This window comes from Mastigoproctus giganteus, chromosome 3 (genome assembly GCF_048544385.1).
Source record: "Mastigoproctus giganteus isolate SK-2022 chromosome 3, ASM4854438v1, whole genome shotgun sequence".
Lineage (NCBI taxonomy): Eukaryota > Metazoa > Arthropoda > Arachnida > Uropygi > Thelyphonidae > Mastigoproctus > Mastigoproctus giganteus.
The window spans coordinates 164,299,366-164,321,110 of NC_143577.1; the positions used below are offsets into that span (position 1 = coordinate 164,299,366).

At 38.1% G+C, this 21,745-nt stretch overlaps 1 protein-coding gene across 1 annotated transcript in view; it reads left to right on the plus strand.

Moving 5' to 3' along the window:
• LOC150088380 (phospholipid-transporting ATPase ABCA3-like) overlaps positions 1–21,745 on the plus strand; it is a 433,767-nt gene that overhangs the window by 351,604 nt on the left and 60,418 nt on the right. The window contains exon 16 of the mRNA XM_090370142.1: positions 20,344–20,624. Coding sequence (XP_090226268.1) covers positions 20,344–20,624 — 281 coding nt within the window. The remainder of the gene's footprint in view (positions 1–20,343; positions 20,625–21,745) is intronic.

A 21,745-nucleotide genomic window follows, 5' to 3' on the forward strand; every position in this document is an offset into this window, starting at 1 on the left:
GGTTTGAGAAAGTTTGGAGCAGGAGATCAGGTGGGCTCTTAAGCAAACTTGCCCTATTGGTGCTTGATCAGTTCAGGGCACACATAACAAAAAATACAAAGAAGATTGCTGCAGAGCGAAAAACAAAACTTGACATCCCAGCTCCAACCACGTGATGTCAGCATTAACAAACCCTTCAAAGCTGCCATTAGAGATGAATGGAACCAATGGATGAAGTCTTCTGGGGACAATTTGACACCAGCAGAAAGAGTGAAAAAACCAACTATAGGAGAAGTTTGTATCTAGGTGAAAAGAACCTGGGATAATATCAAGATTGAGATCATTGTCAAGTCATTTAAGAAGTGTGGCATTTCAAATGCCATAGATGGAACTGAGGACGAGGCAATATATGAAGACAGTGATTCGTCATCAGACACAGATGAGGACAAACTAATGGATGGGAATTTTGACAGTGATGAGGAGTTGTATGAATTTTATGATGAATAAAACTTGAGTTCAATAACTTTATGTAATACATTTTTTTTTTTTTTTTTTTTTCAAATTTCGGGCCCCAAAATTAAGGTGCCTCTTATATAGGGAAATATAATAGTTATGGTTACACCAGAGTATAAACAGAATATTATAATTTTATTGGGTTATTTTGACTGAGATTATTTTTCCCAGGTTATTTCAACATGAATGCCTTCTTTATTTGCTTTCGTACTTTACATTAACATTTTGTCTATTTTATAATCATTATCAGCCATTTTCAATCCACTGCAGGATGAAAAGCCTCTCCAGCAACTTTTCAGTACCTTCTGTTTTGTGCAATGGGCATCCATTTACTACCCACAAACTCATGATTTCATCTGTCCATCTCTGTCATTGTCTTCCAAGTTTTCTTCTAGCTCCTCTTGGGAACATTCTGTTATTTTCTGAGTCCATCTGTCTTCATGTCTTCGAGCTATGTGTCCTGCCCAAGACCATTTTAGTTCTTTAGTTTTGATAAGAATGTCCTTTACTTGAGTTTTCTGCCTAATCATGTGTTTCTTTTCTTATCTAACAGTCTGATTTCCAATATAATTCATTTCATTCTTCGCTGTGTCGTTCTCAACGTCTTCCATTCTTTTGGTGAGTGCCCAAGTTTCACTTCCATAAGTCATGGTGGGAAGTATACATTGGTTAATTATTTTACATTTCAGACAAATTGAAATATTGCTCCTCAGTATGTGACTATATTTCCTGAATGCTATCCATCCAAAATTTATTCTTCTCTTAACTTCCAGCCATTTATCATTATTACCAATGACTTTTCCCAGATAAGTATATGACTCCACCTTTTCATTTACTGCTCTTTCAATCATTATATCCCTTTCTGTGGCATACTTATTCATCATTACTTTTGTTTTAGCCATATTCATCTTTAGTCCAAAATCCTTATTAACTTTGCATAACTGACTAAGATTTTCCTCTAATTCTTTGGGATCTTGGCTTATGACCACAGTGTCATCTGCAAATTGTAAATGGTTTTGGTACTCTCCATTCACATTGACTCTTTTCTGCGACCAGTCTAATTTTCTGAAAGCTTCCTCAAGAGCAGCTGTAAACATCTTCAGAGATATCGTCTCCTTGTCGAGTTCTTTTCTCAATTTTAAATTTGCTACTGTCTTTGTCTAGTCTAATAAAGGAGGTAGTGTTCTCATATATTGTGTTCAAAATCATAATATATGGGGTATCTATGCCTTGTCTTTCTACTGCCCGAATCAAATCTACTGCCCATATGGAATCAAATGCCTTTTCATAATTCACAAATGCCAGGCATAATGGTGTTTTATATTCATTGCTTTCTCCATTAGCTGTGATATTACATGAATTTGATCCATAGTTGAGAATCCTCTCCTAAAGCCAGCCTGCTCTTTCGGTTGATTATAATAGAAAAGCATAATCTCTTGCAGTCTTTTATTATTAATTGCTTTTCATTGACTGCTTACTAACATCTAAGATAGGGGTTGGTAACCTGTGGCTCTTTGAACATGCAACTGCAGCTCTTTAACTTTTAGCCTACATGAAGCACAATTTGAAATGGAGTTAGAGGACTTAAAAATCAAGGACATGGTGGAGTACAAGACTAAAATGCCTTAAAACTGAAATTGAGGTTTTCAAAAGGCAAAAGTCTGCCTTTGCAATTCTGCACAAATGGACGGTGATAGACGAGTTGAAAAAACAAGACCAAATTGTGTTCGATGCGTGGAGTAGCTTACCAGACAAGTATTTAAATTTGAAAATATTTGCGTTTGGACTTCTCTCAGGTTTTTGTTCAATGTATTTCTGCGGGCAAATATTTTCAAACATGAACTATATTAAAAATAAATCAAGTACCATCTGAACAATGAGAGTCTCTCAGCATGTTTAAAGATGAAAATTACAGCATACTTGCCTGAGGTTGAGAGACTCACTCAAGAGGTTCATCAGCAAAAATCAAAAATTAATTTGTACCTAATTGGATGTTTATGTTTTATCAAGTATTAATAAATAGTTTCAAAATATATATATTTTTAATAAAATGTTTTCCTACTCTATTCTATTTTTAAAAAAACTACCCCCCTTCCCAAGTTTCAGCTGAGGTGTGGCTCTTCGGATTCTCTCTCTTTTTTTTTTTTTATAAATTAGATCAAAAATGGCTCTTCACTCAAAAAAGGTTTCCGACCCCTGGTCTAAGGGATGCCTTATCTTTAATAAAGCTAAAGTTCATTATATTAAATTAATCATGCATTATACTTTATGAACTTCTTTATACCTGTTCATTAAAGTATTAACTATAAATATATACAGTGTATAGTTACTGTATGGTATTGCCTCCGTAGCCAAGTGGTCAGAAGCGGGAGTGCTATTACACGCTCTTTGAGTTAGACCGGGGTTCAAGCCCCTGACTGCTGAATACAGTCAATCTGCCAACCTACACTGGACCAGCGTGTGCAGATTATGGTCCATTCTCCTCAACAATTCATGCTGAGGGAATGAAACCATAATCTGCACACGCTGGTCCAGTGTAGGTTGGCAGATTGACTGTATTGACTGTATTGATTACTTTTTTTTTCTAGTTACTGTATATATATATATATATATATATATAGTGCATACACAGTATATAGATTTAGTTATCTATGTAATGTGTACATATGTACTTGTGTTATTTGTTATTTATTATGTCCCAAATACATGGTGATTATAAAATAATTTCCTCGCTTAGAGGAAAGATCTCTCTCAATGTACTTGTTGGAAAAAGTAGGAATATTCATATATATTAGGAATGTGTTTGAGACTGTCAGCCATATCAGCTATAATACTATCAGCCACAGCTGTGGCCATAGGGTTCATATGAGTTAATAGAATAAATAACTAACTAAAAAGCAGAACATAGTAAACACAATTAATTAATATAACATTAAGGAATTTACATTTAATATACACATTAATTTGCAAACAAGCACTATTTAACAGTATAGTTTTTCAAGAAAGAAGCAGCAACTCAGTGAAGTTAACTGGAAATTAAGGGATAGTGTAGCTACTTGGTGAGAATCTTAAAATAGGATCTTTCTTGTACTTTTGGTCCAGGCAGAATAATTCTACCTCAACATTTCGTTCATTAAATAAATATCAGTTTATTAGACACTCGTCAAAGAAATTATACTTATAGGGAAGTGTGATGCACCCTGGATGGCATGTGGTAGAGGGACTAACTTTGAAATTAATATAATAAGCATCAATAACATTGGATTAATACAATTCAGAGACTCGTATCCATAAAAAAATTTACAATTTTAAGATTACTGATACATGTAACACTAATGGATAATTATCAGTATTGATTTATATGTCATATGAAGCAAGCAGCAAAAGAAAATAGAAAAGTATTTATATTTACAGTTGGGTCTGCATATGTTATTCTTGAAGAATATTGACAACAACACTAGATTGATACAATTTGTTAGTAACAAACAAAAATGTGTCTATCATTCTAGTGTTGTTGCCAGTATTCTTGAAGAATATTGGCAACAACAATTGCAAAACTGAGTTTGGATTTAGTACATTACTAAATACTGTTACTGGTTAACTAGTCTAATGAATGGGTAGGAAAATACTCTATCCATTGCTGTGATTCTTTTAGCATCTGGTGCTGCTGGGCATCCAGATTAGCATCACTGGGATCCAATGCCCACAGCCTAGGTTCCAGACTATCATCATAGGATTCCAGAGTGTTTGCCATGTGCTGCAACCCACGGAAACTCAGAAAGGAGATCCTGGTGATTGAGCAGCCCAGCTTCAACACACCACTTTGACCCCTGAGTCGACAAGATGGGTGGAAGGCTTGGCCAGGATCAATCAGCTAGTGGGTTCACCTACAAGGATCAACCATGCCAATGCCATGCCCCTCCCCTGCCCCCATGGTCCAAGGGACAGGATTCAGGCTGGTGACGGTGCGGGTATAGTGTCTGGGTAGCCCTGGAATCCCATTCCCGAGCGCATTTATTGCTTGCCGGATGGGGTGTCCCGTAGGACTCTGTGGTGCATGGGGAGCCCAGGCACTGAACAAACTTGGCCCCGAGTGCCAAGCGATATTAGTGACCACAGCGCCTTTCCAGAGTGATTATCTAGTACGCTTAACTGTAAATACGTTTCTCCTGAGTTTCGAAAGTCCGATAACTCCTGAATATTATAATTAAATAGATATATTCAAAAACCTAGAAAGGAAAGCCACTTTTCTTTAACCCCTCTTTTATTTGTAGTTAATACTAACCCTTTTCTTCGCTTGGGTCACTAGGTGGCACCGCTCTTGCCTCCACGTGGCGGGGCTGGTAACCTGGGAGAAAAAGACAATCTCCCGGGGCCAAAAAGAGCATATAATGAGTAAATCAAACTCAGACTTATCTGGGCTGCCAGACGCAACCCAAATACCAAAAAAGAAAGACAGTTCCACAGCAGAACTGCAAAGCGCCAAAAAACTGAGCCAGAGACCTATCCAATTCCAACCTATCTGATCATCCACTCAACTGGTGAGAATGCAGTTGGCAAACTTTCTCCATTTAGAGTTCAAAAGGAATTGGAAAATAGAGCAGGATCTTTGAAATCAGTAAAAAGACTCAGATCAGGAGATATTCTCATTGAGAGACATCTAATGCCAAACATTCTGAGCGACTTCTGAAAACTGATTTCTTTGCAGGACTCCCAGTAACTGTAACGCCACACAGATCACTAAACACCTCTAAAGGAGTGATCTCAGACTGGGACTTACTAGATGTATCTGAAGAAGAAATGCTAGAAGAACTGAAAGAACAAGGATTATTCGTGTCAAGAGAATCTCCACCAGAAAAGATGGCAATCTGATCCCTACCCGCAACCTGATCTTGACCTTTAATACACCGAATCGTCCATCATCCATTAAGGCCGGATATCTGCTATGTAATGTCAGACCGTATGTCCCAAACCCACTACGGTGTTTCCGATGCCAGAAGTATGGACATTCCCAAACAGCTTGCCGGGGAACCCCTACTTGCACAAAGTGTGATTCAATCAAACATGATTGCAAAAACTGTAATGCTCCTCAATCAGTATGTCCAAATTGCAAAAAAGAACATCCCGCTTATGCTAGAATATGTGAGCTCTGGAAAAGTGAGAAACTTATCCAGAAATATAAAACTGAGCATAATGTTTCTTACCAAGAAGCAAAAAGAATCATCTCACCACCAACTCATGCAAACAGACATACGTATGCCCAAGCCACCAAAAAATTCCAATCAACCGGATCGCAAACTGAACTAACAGTACCCCCAAAAGAGTCTTTCTCGAATTACGTAAAATCTTTGTACAGTACAACTCAAACCCAAGCAGTCAATACACCACTTACCATACCACAAGAAAACATACACACTCCGGATGAAGGACTTAAAGAAATACATATCCTAACTTCTAGTCACCAACAACAAATGGACACTAAAGAAAAATCAGCAAATGACCCTGTTCTTCAAATTTTTGTTGAAGAAGACATGGTCACCGAAAGGCCTTCCTTCCCAAAAAAAGATAAAAACAAAAGTGAAAAACAGAAAACCTCAGAAAGTCTAATAAGAGATAAACAACGAACAGAATAATACAGTGGAATTGTCGTGGATTCCGTGCCAATATCGATGACCTATACGATCTTTCCTGTAAATACTCACCAATATGTATCTGCCTTCAAGAAACTTATTTAAAACCCCAAAATACACCAAAACTGTCTCGTTATAACATTATTAGAAAAGACAGAACCAATCAGAATGTCGCACATGGTGGTGTAGCTATTTTAACAAACCCACATATTCCTACCAAACAGGTCTCACTGAACTCTCCCCTCAAGGCAATAGCAGTCCGTGTGGCTACTGACATCCATATGACAATCTGCTCCTTATACATCCCACCAAGCTATACCTTCCAATAAAATGATCTCAACAATCTTATAGCTCAACTCCCAACACCTTTCCTCATTCTGGGAGACTTAAATGGTCATCACACTCTATGGGGTAACAGCAATATCGACCAAAGAGGAAAACTAATTGAACAGTGTCTAGACAATAACAACCTCCTTCTTCTAAATGACGGTTCACCTACATACGTTCACCTTCCTTCAGGAACAAGCACTGCAATAGACTTGTCTATCTGTTCAGCAACCTTATATCTTATTCTAAAGTGGACGATAAACAACGATCCGCTACATAGCGATCATTTCCCCATAATAATTGAATTACTTAATAAGCCCCCTCATCATCCTACTAAAATTCCGCATTGGCTTACTGATAAAGCAGATTGGCAGTCCTATAAAAAATTAACCAAGCTTGATCTCGAAATAATCCAAAATTCCACAACTGACGAAGCAGTTGACTATGTCACCAAAACGATATTACATGCAGCAGAACAAACCATACTGAAATCCTCATCAAAATTACCGATTCATCCAAAAACCTGGTGGAGTGATGAACGCCTTGTGGCTAAAAAAAAGTGCAAAGCAAAGCTTGGAATTCTTTTTGCCGGAGTCCAACCAATCTCATTCAATATAAGCGTGCTAGAGCAAGAGCGAGATATGTTAGATGCTGCAATAAAAAGGCTGCTTGGATCCGCTTCACTTCGACTATTAATCAAGCAACGCCTACACATAAAATTTGGAAAGCAATCAGAAAAATGAGTGGCAAATATAAAACGATACCCCTACCCATTATGGAATGGAAAGGGCAGAATGTAAATGATCCTGCTGGAATTGCCAATATACTAGGTGAAACCTTTGCAAAAACATCAGCAATAGAAATTATACACCGACCTTCAGAAGATTAAAAACAAGTTTAGAAAAACAAAAGTTAAACTTCTCTTCAAAAGAAGATGAACAATACAACTTACCTTTTACCATTCACGAATTACATAGAGCTTTGTCATCATCTAGATGCAGTTCTGTAGGACCAGAAAACATTCACTATTCCATGGTTCAGAAACTAAGTACCGAATAATTACAGTTACTTCTTCAATAGACTCTTCCTGGAAGATAAATTCCCTAATCAATGGCATCATGCTACGGTCCTTCCTTTCCCTAAATCAGGTAAAGACCCTACAAATCCCACTCATTATAGACCAATCGCCTTGACCAGTTGCATTTGCAAAATTCTCGAAAAGATGGTGAACCGCCGACTGATCTGGTACCTTGAAAATCTCAATCTGCTGCATTCTGCACAATACAGTGTCCGACAGAACAGATCTACGTTAGATATACTAGTCAGACTAGAGAATTCCATTCGGAATGCATTCCTCAGATCGGAACACCATGTGTTAGTCTGCTTTGATATCAGTAAGGCCTATGATTCCACATGGAAGTATGGAATACTCCATGAATACTCCAGCAATTCTGTATGAAAATCTCCCGATTTTCATACAGAATTTTCTATGCAAGCGTACATTCCAGGTTCAATTCAAAACCTCACTGTCCCATGTTTTTTTCACAAGAAGAAGGAGTTCCTCAAGGCTCTGTACTCTGTGCTACACTCTTTATAATTGCAATAAACACCATTGCTGGACAAATTCCAAACACTATTGATAAAGCACTGTTTGTAGACGACCTTAGTATTTGGTGTCATGCTAAAAACATGAATACTATTGAGAGACAGTTGCAAGGGGCAATAAATAAGATCTGTTCATGGGCTCAGACTAATGGATTTCAACTTTGTCCGGAAAAAACATTTTGCATACATTTTTGCCGCCAATGCAAACTCCATCCAAATCCGGAGCTACAACTGAATTGCCAACCAATAGCAGTTCATCAGAGCATATGGTTCTTAGGATCACTTTAGACCATAAACTCACTTTCGTTGAGCATATCAAAAGACTAAGAACATCATGTCAACAAAAACTAAATATCATCCGGGTTCTCTCTGCAACTAATTGGGGAGCTGATCACCTTACTTTATTACGGTTATATAGAGCATTAATAAGATCGAAACTTGACTACGGAGCACCAGTGTATAGTTCAGCAAGACCTAGTGCCCTTCGCTGGCTTGATCCTATCCATCATAGTGGAATACGTGTTGCATTAGGAGCATATCGCATGTCTCCAGTACATAGCTTATATGCCGAAGCACACGAACCTCCTCTCTCGATCAGGCAACAACAACTGATACTACGTTATGCCTATAAAATTAGATATATGCCAGAACACTAAAACTGGCAGATACTTTTCTCATCACAGCACACCAGATTATACCAAAACCGCCCTAATGCTAATCGTCCTTTGGGTATGAGAATAAAACTCATCTTAGAAGAACTAAATTTAACGTTAGACAATGTGGCACATAACCTCCCATCCTCTCTTGCTCCTTGGAATATCATTCCACCCTCATGTGACTTACATCTGCATGAATGGAATAAATCTACACTGCATAGAGAAAACTTCTTGCAACTATACCATGCAGTAGTGGACCAGTTTCCCAGCTTTTCCATAGTACATACTGATGGATGAAAGAATGATGTCCACGTTGGAATCGCCGCAATTTTTCAAAACATCACATTAGCTTATCAGTTATCATGTGATTTCAGTATATTTTCCGCCGAACTAATAGCAATTCAGGTTGCACTGAATCATATTGAGTCTTCTGACATTAGCAACAGCATAATTTTCACTGATTCTTTAAGTGCATTTCAAGCACTAAAAAACACCATGAACATCACCCACCCAGTCGTGAAAAGAATAGTCAGCTCTCTACATACCTTATCACAACTTGGGAAAAACATACACTTCTGTTGGGTCCCTGGACATGTGGGAATTCCTGGAAATGAACTAGCGGACAATGCCGAATTAGCCCACCTACCACCCGAGAAAAAGTGGAAAGTGCCTCATCAAGACTATCGACCAATAATCCAGGAAAAATGCATGTGCCAATGGCAGTTATCATGGGAAAATCAACCTAACAATAAGCTTCGAAGTATCAAGCCAAACCTTGAGCGATGGCCTTCCAGCTTTAGTTCAATCCGACATCAGGAGGTAATTTTGGTTCGTCTGCGAATAGGACACACAAATATTACTCATGGTTATCTTTTAAGAGGAGAGATACCCCCTCAATGTCATCACTGTAATTCAATGCTCTCAGTGAAACACATTCTGGTTGAATGCACAAAATATACAAGAGAACGACAGAAACTTTGCACTTCAGCCACAACAAAAGATCCTACACTTACCTCACTTTTAAACAACGAAACAAATGTCTCAAGCATTTATAACTTTCTCAAGTTGATTAAAGTGTATCACCTCCTTTAGGGAAGAAAAAAAAAATTTACTTTCTGGTTCCTTTTTTCCATTTTCTTTATTTGAGAAGAAATGGCATGCATAGTTACCATATGTATGGCGCACCATGGCCATAGTTGCCGATGCGCCTAATAAATCCCGAAACAAACAAACAAAAACAAGCACTGAACAAAAATTAAAACTATTATGAATCCTTATAAAAATTATTCCTTCTGGGGACCCTAACATAGTCCCTACCTGTAAACCTTGATACTGACCCCGCTGATGTTATTTCAACAAAAAGACAGAAAACAGAGACAACATTAGGTCTAACACCCCCATTGTCTGATAATACACTCTACAAGTGAGAAAGCTATAGGAAAAATGTCAACCTTCTTTACCCAGAAGGATTGGCAGGGTCTCCTAAATTTGTGAAACAGTTTTGCCCAGGCAGCATCCTTGTAGAGACAAGCATTCAGAACAGCTACTTCTATGAGGGGGATGCCGATCACAGTTACCCCACAAGACACTGAACTCATCATCGAATGGGATCTCATGGATGTGTCTGAAGAGGAAATCTGTTCTGAATTGAAACCCCAAGGAGTGACAACTTCAAAACGAATATTCGTGTTTAGGGAAGGAAAATTTGTTCTCACAAGGAACATCATCCTAACATTTGATTCACCAACATCTCCTAATAAAATCAAAGCTGACTACATTAACTGTCCTGTGTATTCATATATCCCAAATCCTCTAAGGTTCTTTAAGTGCCAGAAATAAGGACACTCACAAATAGCCTGTCGTGGAGCCCCTGCATGTGCTCAATGTGCTGCAAAGGACTATGAAACTTCATGTTCAGCTACAAAACCCACCAGTGTTAACTGCCAAGGAGAATACCCTGCTTACTTGCAAGTATGCCAGAGATGGAAGGAGGGGAAAAAATTCAGACTCAAGGCAGAGGTGAACATATATCAGGAAGCAAGAAAAGTGGTGAAACCTGTGGTCACAAACAAACCTACCTATGCTCAGAAGGTAGCAGGGAGATGTTCCATTAGAACCCGGACCGAAATGACCATTCCACCAAAAGAACTATCCATTCCCATCGCATGCTACCTGTTAAGTTCAAGAAAATCTGCACAGAAGGACCAATCAGCTGCCACTCTTATATCCTTACCTCCTAATGCCCCACCAGTAATAAAAGAAACTGGTGAAGAAAAGAATAAGAAGCCTGAAATGTCCCCCCTTCAGTACTAAAGAAAAATGGATGTAGAGAGGAAGGAGGTACTGGAGAAAACAGTCTTGGAACTCTTTACAGAGGAAGAAATGGACACAGGACAGCATCCATACTTCTCCAAAGAAGATAATAACTAAATTTCTACAGTGGAATTGCCAGGATTCTGGTGAAATACTGAAGATATCAAGGACCTCCTGCAAAAGCATGAGCCAGTTTGCTTCCAGGAAACATATTTGAAGGCAAATGAAAACCCGTCATTTCATAATAGTCAGTTCTGCTATAAAGCAGTGCGTGTTCCTAAAAATCTCTGCATTATGGCATTTCGCTTATTAAAATCAACAGGGCTTATGGGGAAAATAGGGATAGGGGCAGAGCACTCAAAAAAAAAAAAAGTTCAGTGCGGTATGTAAAACACTAAAAAAAAAAAAAAAAGTTAGAAACCCAATAAAATTGCTAACACAGGTTTAAACACCTTAAATTTCTAATAAATAAATAAATATTACAGTAAATATAGCACTGTAATATATACATGCTAATTGATATATCTGTTCACTGAAATTTTTTTTTTTTTTTGGATTATAAAATTTAAAACAGTAAAAAAGATAAGCAATCAATAACGACGAACACAGCACACACAAATTGCACAAGTGAGATATACAGTAACAATTTCACACGTTAAAAACAGGAAGCTTAAAAAATAGAAATGAAGAGAAGATTCTGAAAATTTATTTATGTTTTTTATATGATTAAAGATTTTGTAGAAGGAGAAACACATTTCACCATAATAACGTAAAAACGAACAGAATTCAAGCTATTGGTATTATCGCAAATGCAGTAAGATAGAGTTTACTACCCATTTATAATTAGATTGCACTAATAGAAGAGCCCAATAAACCGGGACCTGGAAATTGTTTTTATTGTTTTATGGTAGTGACCTCCAGAAATGTACTCCTCTTCTCAAAATGTGAGCTCCTGAAAACGTGAGTCGGCCAGCAATATCTTTTGAATACAGCAAATGACAACAGTGTCTCTGACCAATACAACTACAGTAAATGGGAAATATAGCTCTCACACATTTGACATTTTTTAAGCCTCATAAACTTGTAGGTATTGCTGCGCAGGTCACTACGTTCAACTTGGTGCCGGGTTTGTGTTCACCTGGTGTTATTCGCAGACGAAATCGCACGTGAACCAACACGAAAATTGTGTTATACTCGCATTGTTTCCTAATGTATCAGTTGCATTGGAACAAATTCACTTTGCCAGAATGCACATTATAGCAGAACTTACTGTACTACGATCATATGTAAGAACAGGGATGTACCTGCCCAGCAGAGTTGCCAACCTTGTGAGCAACCAGACCCCTTTCCAACCTTTACCACTTTCTGCTAACTTAGAAGCAGTAGAAGTTCGCATTATGGTTGGGTTTTTATTAACCGTCTGTTTGATTTATTTGTCACCTGGGGCTGAGATCGCTCAGAAAGACATTGATGATCTCCTTGTGCAGCTGCCTTCCCCTGTCATAATTCTCAGGGATTTCAGTGGTCATAATACCCTGTGGAGTAGTGTTGACATTAATGGGAGGGGATGTGTCATAGAGCATGTGCTCACTAACCTCTCTCTTCTAAATGTGGGAACTGACACAGTCCACGTGACTATCCATATGTTTTCTGCCATTGATCTTTCTTTTTTTAACATTTCTCCTCCCTCACTTATTTGTCAGGTGGAGGAGAACCAGTATGGAAGTGATCACTTCCCCATGATAACCACTCTAATTAATGGAAGACCATGTCTTCCTGTTAGGTTACTGTGGTAGAAGATTGATCAGGCTGACTGGAATGCCTTTCAAAACCTGGCAAATTTTGACATCACTACAGCCAGACAGAAGCCCATCAATGATGCAGTTATGTACATCACAAACAGTATCGTCCGTGCAGCTGCTACAATTGCAGTTCCAAAAACATCCACCTGGTTTCCACATTTTCCCAAACCATGGTGGAATGCAGATTGCACAGCAGCAAAAAAAGGCACAAAACACAGTCTGGAGAATATTTCGATAATATCCTACCATGTTTAATCGTATAGCCTTTAAACGTGCACAAGCCAAAGCACGCTAAATTCACCATCAGAATTAAAAGGAATCATGGATCCATTTCACCTCTATTATCCAGAAGACCAGCAGTAAGGTGGTCTGGGAAATACACTGCACACCCCCCATCGGTTCTGGAATATAATGGTTGTATTATTGTAGACTCTATTGCAATAGTGAATGCTCTTGGGGGAACTTTTCCAACATCTTAGCAACATCATCTTACTCCCCATAGTTTCTGGTCCTTAAACACAAAACCGAAAAACAGGCCCTTAATTTTATATCAAAGGGTTTCCATCCATATAATGGACCATTTACCATCCACAAGCTGAAAACAGCACTTGCCCTTACAAACGCTACGATTGTTGGACCAGATGACATCCATTATGAGATGATCAAGCACCTTTCACCAAAATCCATACGCCTTCTGCTCTTTCTGTACAATAGAATCTTCCTTGAAGAGCAATTTCCGGACACCTGGCACAAGGCAACTATATGTGCTTTTGCTAAGCCAGGAAAGGATCCTAAATCTCTGACTAGCTATCTGTGCAAAATATTGGAGAGAATGGTCAATGCTCGTCTCTTATAGTACCTAGAATTGAATGACCTCTCTCACTTTCAGTGCAGCTTCCAAAGAAACAGGTCCACTTTGGACCACTTAATTATACTGGAAATATCTATTCGAGATGCTTTCTTAAAAAGAGAACACTTGGTTTCTATCTTCTTTGACATGGAAAAAGTGTACAACACAACTTGGAGATTTGGTTTTAAAAGACTTTTATAACCTTGGTCTAAGAGGTCACGTTCCCATTTTTATTAAAAACTTTTTATCCTGCTGTCATTTCCAAGTTCAAGTAGGATCCACCCTTTCCTGGCCCTTTTGCCAAGAGGAGAGGGTACCGCAAGGATCTGTTTTAAGTGTTATGCTTTTTTCCATTACCATTGTGTCTCTCAATCATGCAATATAAGGGTTATTGAGAGACAGCTGCAACAAGCCATTGACTGTCTTAATGCCCGGGCCATAGCCAATGGTTACAGGTTCTCACCTGTAACCATTGGCTATGGCCCGGAGAAGACCATTTGCTTCCATTTTTGTCACAAACGTAACTTCCACCTTGAGCCTGAATTATGACTTGGACAAAGCACCATTCCAGTAGTAGCAGAGACAAAATTCTTGAGACTCATATTCGACAAAAAGCTGACATTCCTCCAACATGTTTGTCAGCTATGCACATGGTGCATGAGAGGGCTGAAAATTCTCTGTGCTCTCTTCTTCTTAGGCTGCAGACTGGTGCATCTTATTCCATATGTATCATGCACTTGTATGGTCTAAATTAGATTATGGGTCTCAGGTATATGCATCCACCAGAAATAGCACACTTCGCTGGCTTGACCCCATTCACCATCAGACCAGTCATAATTCTACTGATGCATTCAGAACATCACCTGTCCAAAGTCTATATTCGAAGCAAACAAACCATCCTTGTTGCTGTGACAAAAACAGTTGTCTTTACAATATGCCTTTAAGCTGATCATTCCACATGGACATCTTTTCTTGAGCCATGATGGGAAAATCTTTATAACACACGTCAGAATGCCAATCGCCCATTCAGCATTCGTGTGCTACTTATTGAGCTTAATATCACAGTAGACAAGGTTGCTTGATCACCAAAACAGCACCTTCCACTCTGGCATCCTCAAATACTAGCATGTTATTTGTCTCTCAAGCATATAACAAAATCTAATGCCCTGTCTTCAGTCTACCTTCAGCTCTATTCACAACACCGTGCAGAACATTCTGACTTCTTGCCAGTTTACACAGACAGCCTGAAATCAGAATCGTCTGCGGGATCTGCTGCTGTTTTTCCAGATAATATCTAACTATATCTGTGCAGATTCCCCTTGACTGTGCAGATTTCCCTGCACTGCAAAGCTGCATGCTAGAGTTAGCTCTAGATCACATAAGAATTTGCCGATACCAGTGGTGTCTTATATATACCAAATCATTGAGTGTACTGCAGGCTTTATCAGTGATGTCACACACTGATCATCCAGCCCTGTTCTGGATTCAGCAGATGATATATATATTCTCTATGAAGATGAATTCAGTATCCACTTCTGCTGGATCCCCAGCCACATCGGAATTAGAGGAAATGATTTGGCTGACCTGTAGCCAAATCGGCAGCCCTGAACAATAATCTTGACCTGTTATGGCCCCTATACTGACTACAGGCATGTAATCTGTAGAAATTTACATTCTCAGTGGCAAGATTTGTGGCATTGGCAGGTTACAAACAAACTATATGGGATTAAGCCTATGATCCATTTTTGGCAGTCTAGTCTATGCAGGGATCATAAAAAGGAAGTTGTGTTTGCTCAGCTCCACATAGGATACAGTCATATGACACACTCCTTTCTGCTGAGGGCTGATGACCGTGTTATGTGCAAGCAATGTGACATCATTTTATCTGATGGTCCCAGGTTTAGAAATGCTTGTTTTACCGCATTTACCATCTGATTGAGCCATATACACTCAGTCAGATTTTAAACGACAATGACAATGTGACAACAGTTTTTAAATTATTAAAAATTATTAATATACATAGTGTTTCAAAAGTGATGGTCAATAATTTAAAGGTGAACTGTACAGACTACAATATGCAAAAAAAGCCTAGTAAACATGGGTCCTTAAGTGAATCGTTTTCGAGATATTGCACATTTCTAGTTCAAGATATTGCACATTTCTAGTTGAGATCCTAGTTGAGATCTTAACTTGTTTGTTAAGTTAGGTTATGCTCATTCTCTCCGTTTTCCCTCTCTCTCTCAATGCTCTGAGACATAGCAGGCATACTAGTACTTGTCAAAGGTAGTCAACATGGAAAGAGTATGCGGACATGCACTTCATGTATGGTAAAGCCAATGGCAGTGCACTCGAGACTGCATGTTGTACCAAGAAGCATTTCCCCCGCCAAAGACAGCTCAACAGGCACACATTCATCAGGGTATCAATGCCTTAGAGAACATGGACACTTCGCACATGGAGTACGAGCAGGTAGGCCCAGAGCAACACTTGATGTTGATGTAAGGGTGTTAGAAAGAACATCCTGTAACATGTAACATCTGTAAAATCTTATGGTGTTGAAACCAAAAATTAAAAATGTATTATATTATGTTTAATAAAACCACCCTTAGCAAAGGATTCACAGCTTTTTGCTAAATTAGTGCTCCCATAGTCAGTCGTGGATCTTAACAGAAAATGCGCATTATCTCGAAAATGGTTCATTTGCGGCCTGATGTTCACTGGTACTTTTTTGCTTATTTTAGTTTGTACTTTTCACCTTTAAATTATTGACCATCATTTTTGAAACACCCTGTATATACACTCCTATGAAATATCCAATTTATTTTATTCTTATATTGATTTTTATTTATTCATATATATGTGAACAAGGTAACCTTTAAAAAGGTTACCTTGTTCACATATATTTCAATAGTCAGTAGTTTGGTAACCTTTTTAAAAGTTTACCAAACTACTCATATTTTTTGAATTTTAACTTTGTCATGGCACACTTTAATCTTGTTGTTTTTGCACCATAAAAAATCAAAATCAAATCAAAAATCAAGCCTAGTTTTTTCCATGAGATGCAAGTCAATCTTACTCCAGATGGAAGCTATTTTGGCTACTTCACTGATTGTTTTTACCAATGTGAGATATTTGAACCGAATTAAATCCTGGAACTTGTGGGTGAGGCATTTTATCTGAATTAATCCTGGAACTTTTGATTTAGTCACTCGATTGCTAGAAAGACTTTTGTGGCTTAATTAGATGACTGTTTTCTACAGCAGCAGCATGTTAGAGAAGCAACAAGAGAGAAAACTCTTGATCTGGTTATCAGCAGTGATTCTTCATGCATTTAGTAAAGGAGAATACAGCAGGACCAACTAATAATGTTACCAACAACAAATTCTAAATGGGAAGCATTCAGGAAAATAATCATAGAACTACTAGGCTTTCCATACCAACTAAGAAAAACTGTTCAAGGCATAGACCTGAATGGATATCAGATGAACTGTTGAGACACGTGGCAGAGGAAAAAGGTGCTTTGGATGCATATAAATTATCAGGTGATATAGAAGTCTAAGGTAGATATAAACTAGTCTGCAGTCAGGTCTCAAAGGAGATTAGGCAAATGAAGGCAATTACAAGAAGTCTGGAGAAGAAAGCCAAGAAAAGTAGCAGAGACCTCTTTACTTATATTAGCACTAGAAGGAAGGAGTTGAATCACATCAGTTAAATCATTGTCCACTTGATGATAATGACTGTACTGTTAATGAACTTGCTCAGGTTGCTGATAGGCTAAATGTTGAAGAAAAAATGTTGAAGTTAAACATAAAAAAGTCACCTGGGGCGGATGGGATTCATCCAGTCATATTAAGAGAAGCAGCAAAGGAGGTATTTACAAACAAGCACACCCTTAGCCATAATTATGAGAGCATCTTTGGATTCAAGAGAGGTTCCTGTGAACTGGAGATGTGCAAATGTATTCCACAGTTCACAAAGGAGGATCAAAAGCTGACATACTTACAAGCTTGTTATCCTAACTTCTGTACCAGGGCAAATAATGGAGTCTCTGGTTAAAGAAGTAATGCAGGACCATCTGGACAGGTGTGCAGTTACATTACCCATGATGTGACTGAAGTATAACTTCAGTCACATCATGGGTTTGTTAAGGGGAGATCTTGTCTGACAAATTTGATTCAGTATTATGATGCAGTGACAAAGGAACTGATGTAAAAAATAATTTTGATATTATATACTTAGATTTCAGGAAAACTTTTGATACTCTTGCACATAAGAAACTGCTGTACAAATAGCAGTGTGGCATTAAGGGAAAGTTGCTGCTGTGGATAAAGAGATGGTTGAGTGAGAAAAGATGGAGAGCGTTTATCAATGGACACTGCTCTTGTTGGACTAATGTTGTTGGTGGAGTCCCAGGGGTTCAGTGATGGTCCCATTTCCATTTTCTATATCAAGCTTGCAGATGATACAAAGGATGGCAGCATGGTTAACAATAGTAATGAAGGTATGCTGCTATAAGATCTAGAAAAATTAGGCAAATGCACTGAGAAATCACAATTGAAGTTTAATGTTGACAAATGCATGGTACTGCATGTAGATAGCAGTAATCCCAGAGTAATGTACCAACTGTGTGGTACTACACTCAGGGTAGTGGAAAATGAAAAGGACCTGGGTGTAATTGTGCAGTCTGATATGAAGTTCTTTGAGGAGTACAGACAGGCTGCCAGGACAACTCATGGGGTTTTGTCAATGATATAGAGGAGTTTTGCTAGCAGGGATGAGAAAATGATTATCCCATTGTATAAGGCAATGGTCAGTCCACACGTTGAGTACTGCATCTGAAGGCTTCATTTTAGGAAGGATGTAGAGCTGCTGGGTACATGGATACAGAGAAGGGCAAAGAGATTGGTGAGTGGAACAAAGGGGTGTTCTTACCAAGAAAGGCTTCAGTTCTGTAAATTGCAGCATCTGGACATTAGGCACCTGTGAGGTGATCTGATTTGAGGTGTTTAAGGTTTTGAATGGTTTGAGCAAACTCAGTGCTGATGGGATTCTTCCTCTTGCTCAGACTATTCATGTAAGGGGGCATAAATTCAAATTGAGGAAGGGTTGGTTGCAGAATAGATGTGTGGATGTTTGCCTTCAGCCAACGTATGGCTAATTGCTGGAACAAACTTCCATCCAGTGTTGTGGAAGTGGATAGTTTGGATAAATTCAAGGAAGAACTAGACAAATTATTGAGGATAGATGAAATGGGATTTTTTCATAGAATTTACAAGATGGGCAACATCCCCCGGGACTGGCTGAGATCAGTATCCATCACTCTTCCCAAAAAAACTAAACACCAGGACTTGTGGAGATTTCAGACTAATCAGCTTGATGAGTCAAGCCCTCAAATGTTCCTAAAATTAATTCAAAATCTGATTTTCTGGAATTGTGAGGAGTCGATGGACAATGAGCAGTTTGGATTTAGGGAAAGACTGGGTACAAGAGAAGCACTATTTTTTTTTTGCCCAGGTCAAGATACAAAGGTGCAAAGAATAATGGATCAATGCCCATCTTTGTTTTAAGTCAGCCCATGCAGTAGTATACAATTGAATATTTTTCTGAAGCTACATTTTTTTGCTTCTTTCTAAACATTTTTTGTTTTCCATGAAGACCTGCGTAATCCTGCAGTGTCACCAGTATTTTGATATTGAAGTTTGGAACATTACTGTCTGAAACTAGAATAGCTATCAGTACTGATAGTTATCCTAGAGAGTCAGGTACTTAGGAGCATGCGCATTGAATGGGATGGTCAGGAAGGAAATCCCAAGGAAGTTCAGAAGCTCAAGGTCTACTGAAATAGTAAATAATTTAAGGGAGAAGAGGCACATGTTCACTGCCACATTGGTCTGATAGTGTTGTTATACAAGAAAGATATTTAAATTAACAGTTATTGCCAAGGATGCTTAAGTTTCATGGGGGATAGGATAAAAATAGCCTTTAAAAATTCCTCCCATCTTGATGAGATATGAACCCAAACTTTTTTTTTTTTGCATACATTTCAGGACAGAGGTTGTAATAGCTGTGCTACTCACAAGAATTTGATTAGCAATTTTCAGTATCATGGTGCCAATTGGTCACATTGAAGGAATGCTGTAAACTTTGCAGAAGTAACAGAGTTTTATGTCAGCAGTCATTTTTCTGTAACTTTGTGTCATTTTGTTTATTTGTCCTAATAAGTCACCTTCCATCTAGTGTGATACAGACTCAACCCATCCAGTTATGCAAATCTAATGTCAGATATCTTGAGTTTATACTTAATATATGAATTTTCCAAAATTTCAACTCCTTCTAACAAGTACTTTTAGAGAAATGCCTTGAATCCCCAAAAATTATTTTATAATTCCCTATATATTTAATAATATCTCAAGTAGATTCATTATTTCTGAACCTCCTCTTCCTTACAGAACGTTGCAGCAACGAATGCTTGGTGAAAAGTCATCCTATCACTCTGGAACCATCAGGATGTGGTCAAGATCTACTGTCAATGGCAGTTGCTGGGATAATTTTTTTTGCTTTAATTTTACTCATTGAAAGCAGCTTGCCAAACTATTTGTTCAGAATTAAAAATTTTCTGTTCAGCAGAAGCATTTATTTTTTGAAATATTTTTCAATACTGCATGAAGATGATGATGTCTCCAGTGAACGCCACAGAACAGAAAAACTCTATTACTCAAGAAGACGTAGTGAAGAGGCATTAATTCTTTTCAATCTTACTAAATTTTTTGGTTCTTTGCCAGTTGTTGATCATTTAACCTTCACTGTTCACAAAGAAGAATGTTTTGGCCTTTTGGGAATCAGTGGAGCAGGAAAAACTACAACATTTCGTTTGTTAACCGGAGATCTCTTCCTGACTAGAGGTGATGCTATAATAGAAGGTTATAGTATTCTAAATAAGCTAAAGATGGTAACTAGTTTAGTATATCTGTTTTCTTATTTTTTTAATTTGTATATAATTGCAAACTGTTTGCCTTATTTCAACTTTTATATTTCATGGCTTGTTCAAAATTATGATTCTGTGAATTTAAATGCTGTACTGTTTCAGATACATTTGCCTTATACAGTGGAATTATGACCACCCCATCTCTACACGCTATCGTTCAATATACCATCAATAGGATAGCGTGAGCTTTCCTAGCCACCTATTTACACTACTCAGAGAATTTCAATTTAATATCTGATGATATAAGATGATATCTGCCTGTATCATCTCCAGATTCCTTTCTTCCTTTATTGTTTTTAATTTAACCCCACCAAGGGTATAAATCATTTTGGGGTTGTTATTCCCCAAGTATAAGAACATTTTGCTGTATTAAAACACAGCTGCCACTTTTCTGATCATCCTTGGAGCATGGCCAAGTCATTCTGAAGGAGGCTTGCTTAAATTAATCATTAATGAATCTCCCAATCTTTACATCATCTGCAAATTTTGTTATATCATGCCATCTAACCTCTTTTTCTTTTCTAATCATCCTTGAAACCTGTTAAGGTCATCCTGAAGGATTGCTGATTTACACTGATCATTAATGATTCCCAATCTTTACATCATCCACTGATTCCCTTATAATTAACAGCAATGCATTCAATAATTCAATGCTTTAGGCTCAAAAGTTTTTCTAATAAACAGCCATCTTAAATTTAAAATTCTCTAATTTCATGTATCAGCCTCATATGCACAGCCTTTCCTCACCACGAAGTGTCTTTTCTTTCATCTGTAAAGATCAATGCAAAATACCTATTCAATTAGCAGTATCAGCTGGGTTACTTGAGACTTTTCTACACATGAGTTTGTTATGATTCATTTACTTCTTTGTATTCCCTTGCATGAAAAACCTCCTTTCCCTATTCTTTGCTCTTCTAGCCAGTGCTTTCTCATACTCAGCCCTGGCAGCCTTCACCTTTTCTGTGGTACTATTGCAGATCAACTTTCAGCTGTTCTAGGAGTCAGCACTTTTCATTTCTGTGTAAATTTCCCATGCTATCTTTTCCTGCTCTATTAGGCTGTCCAGCTTCATATTCGTCCATCTC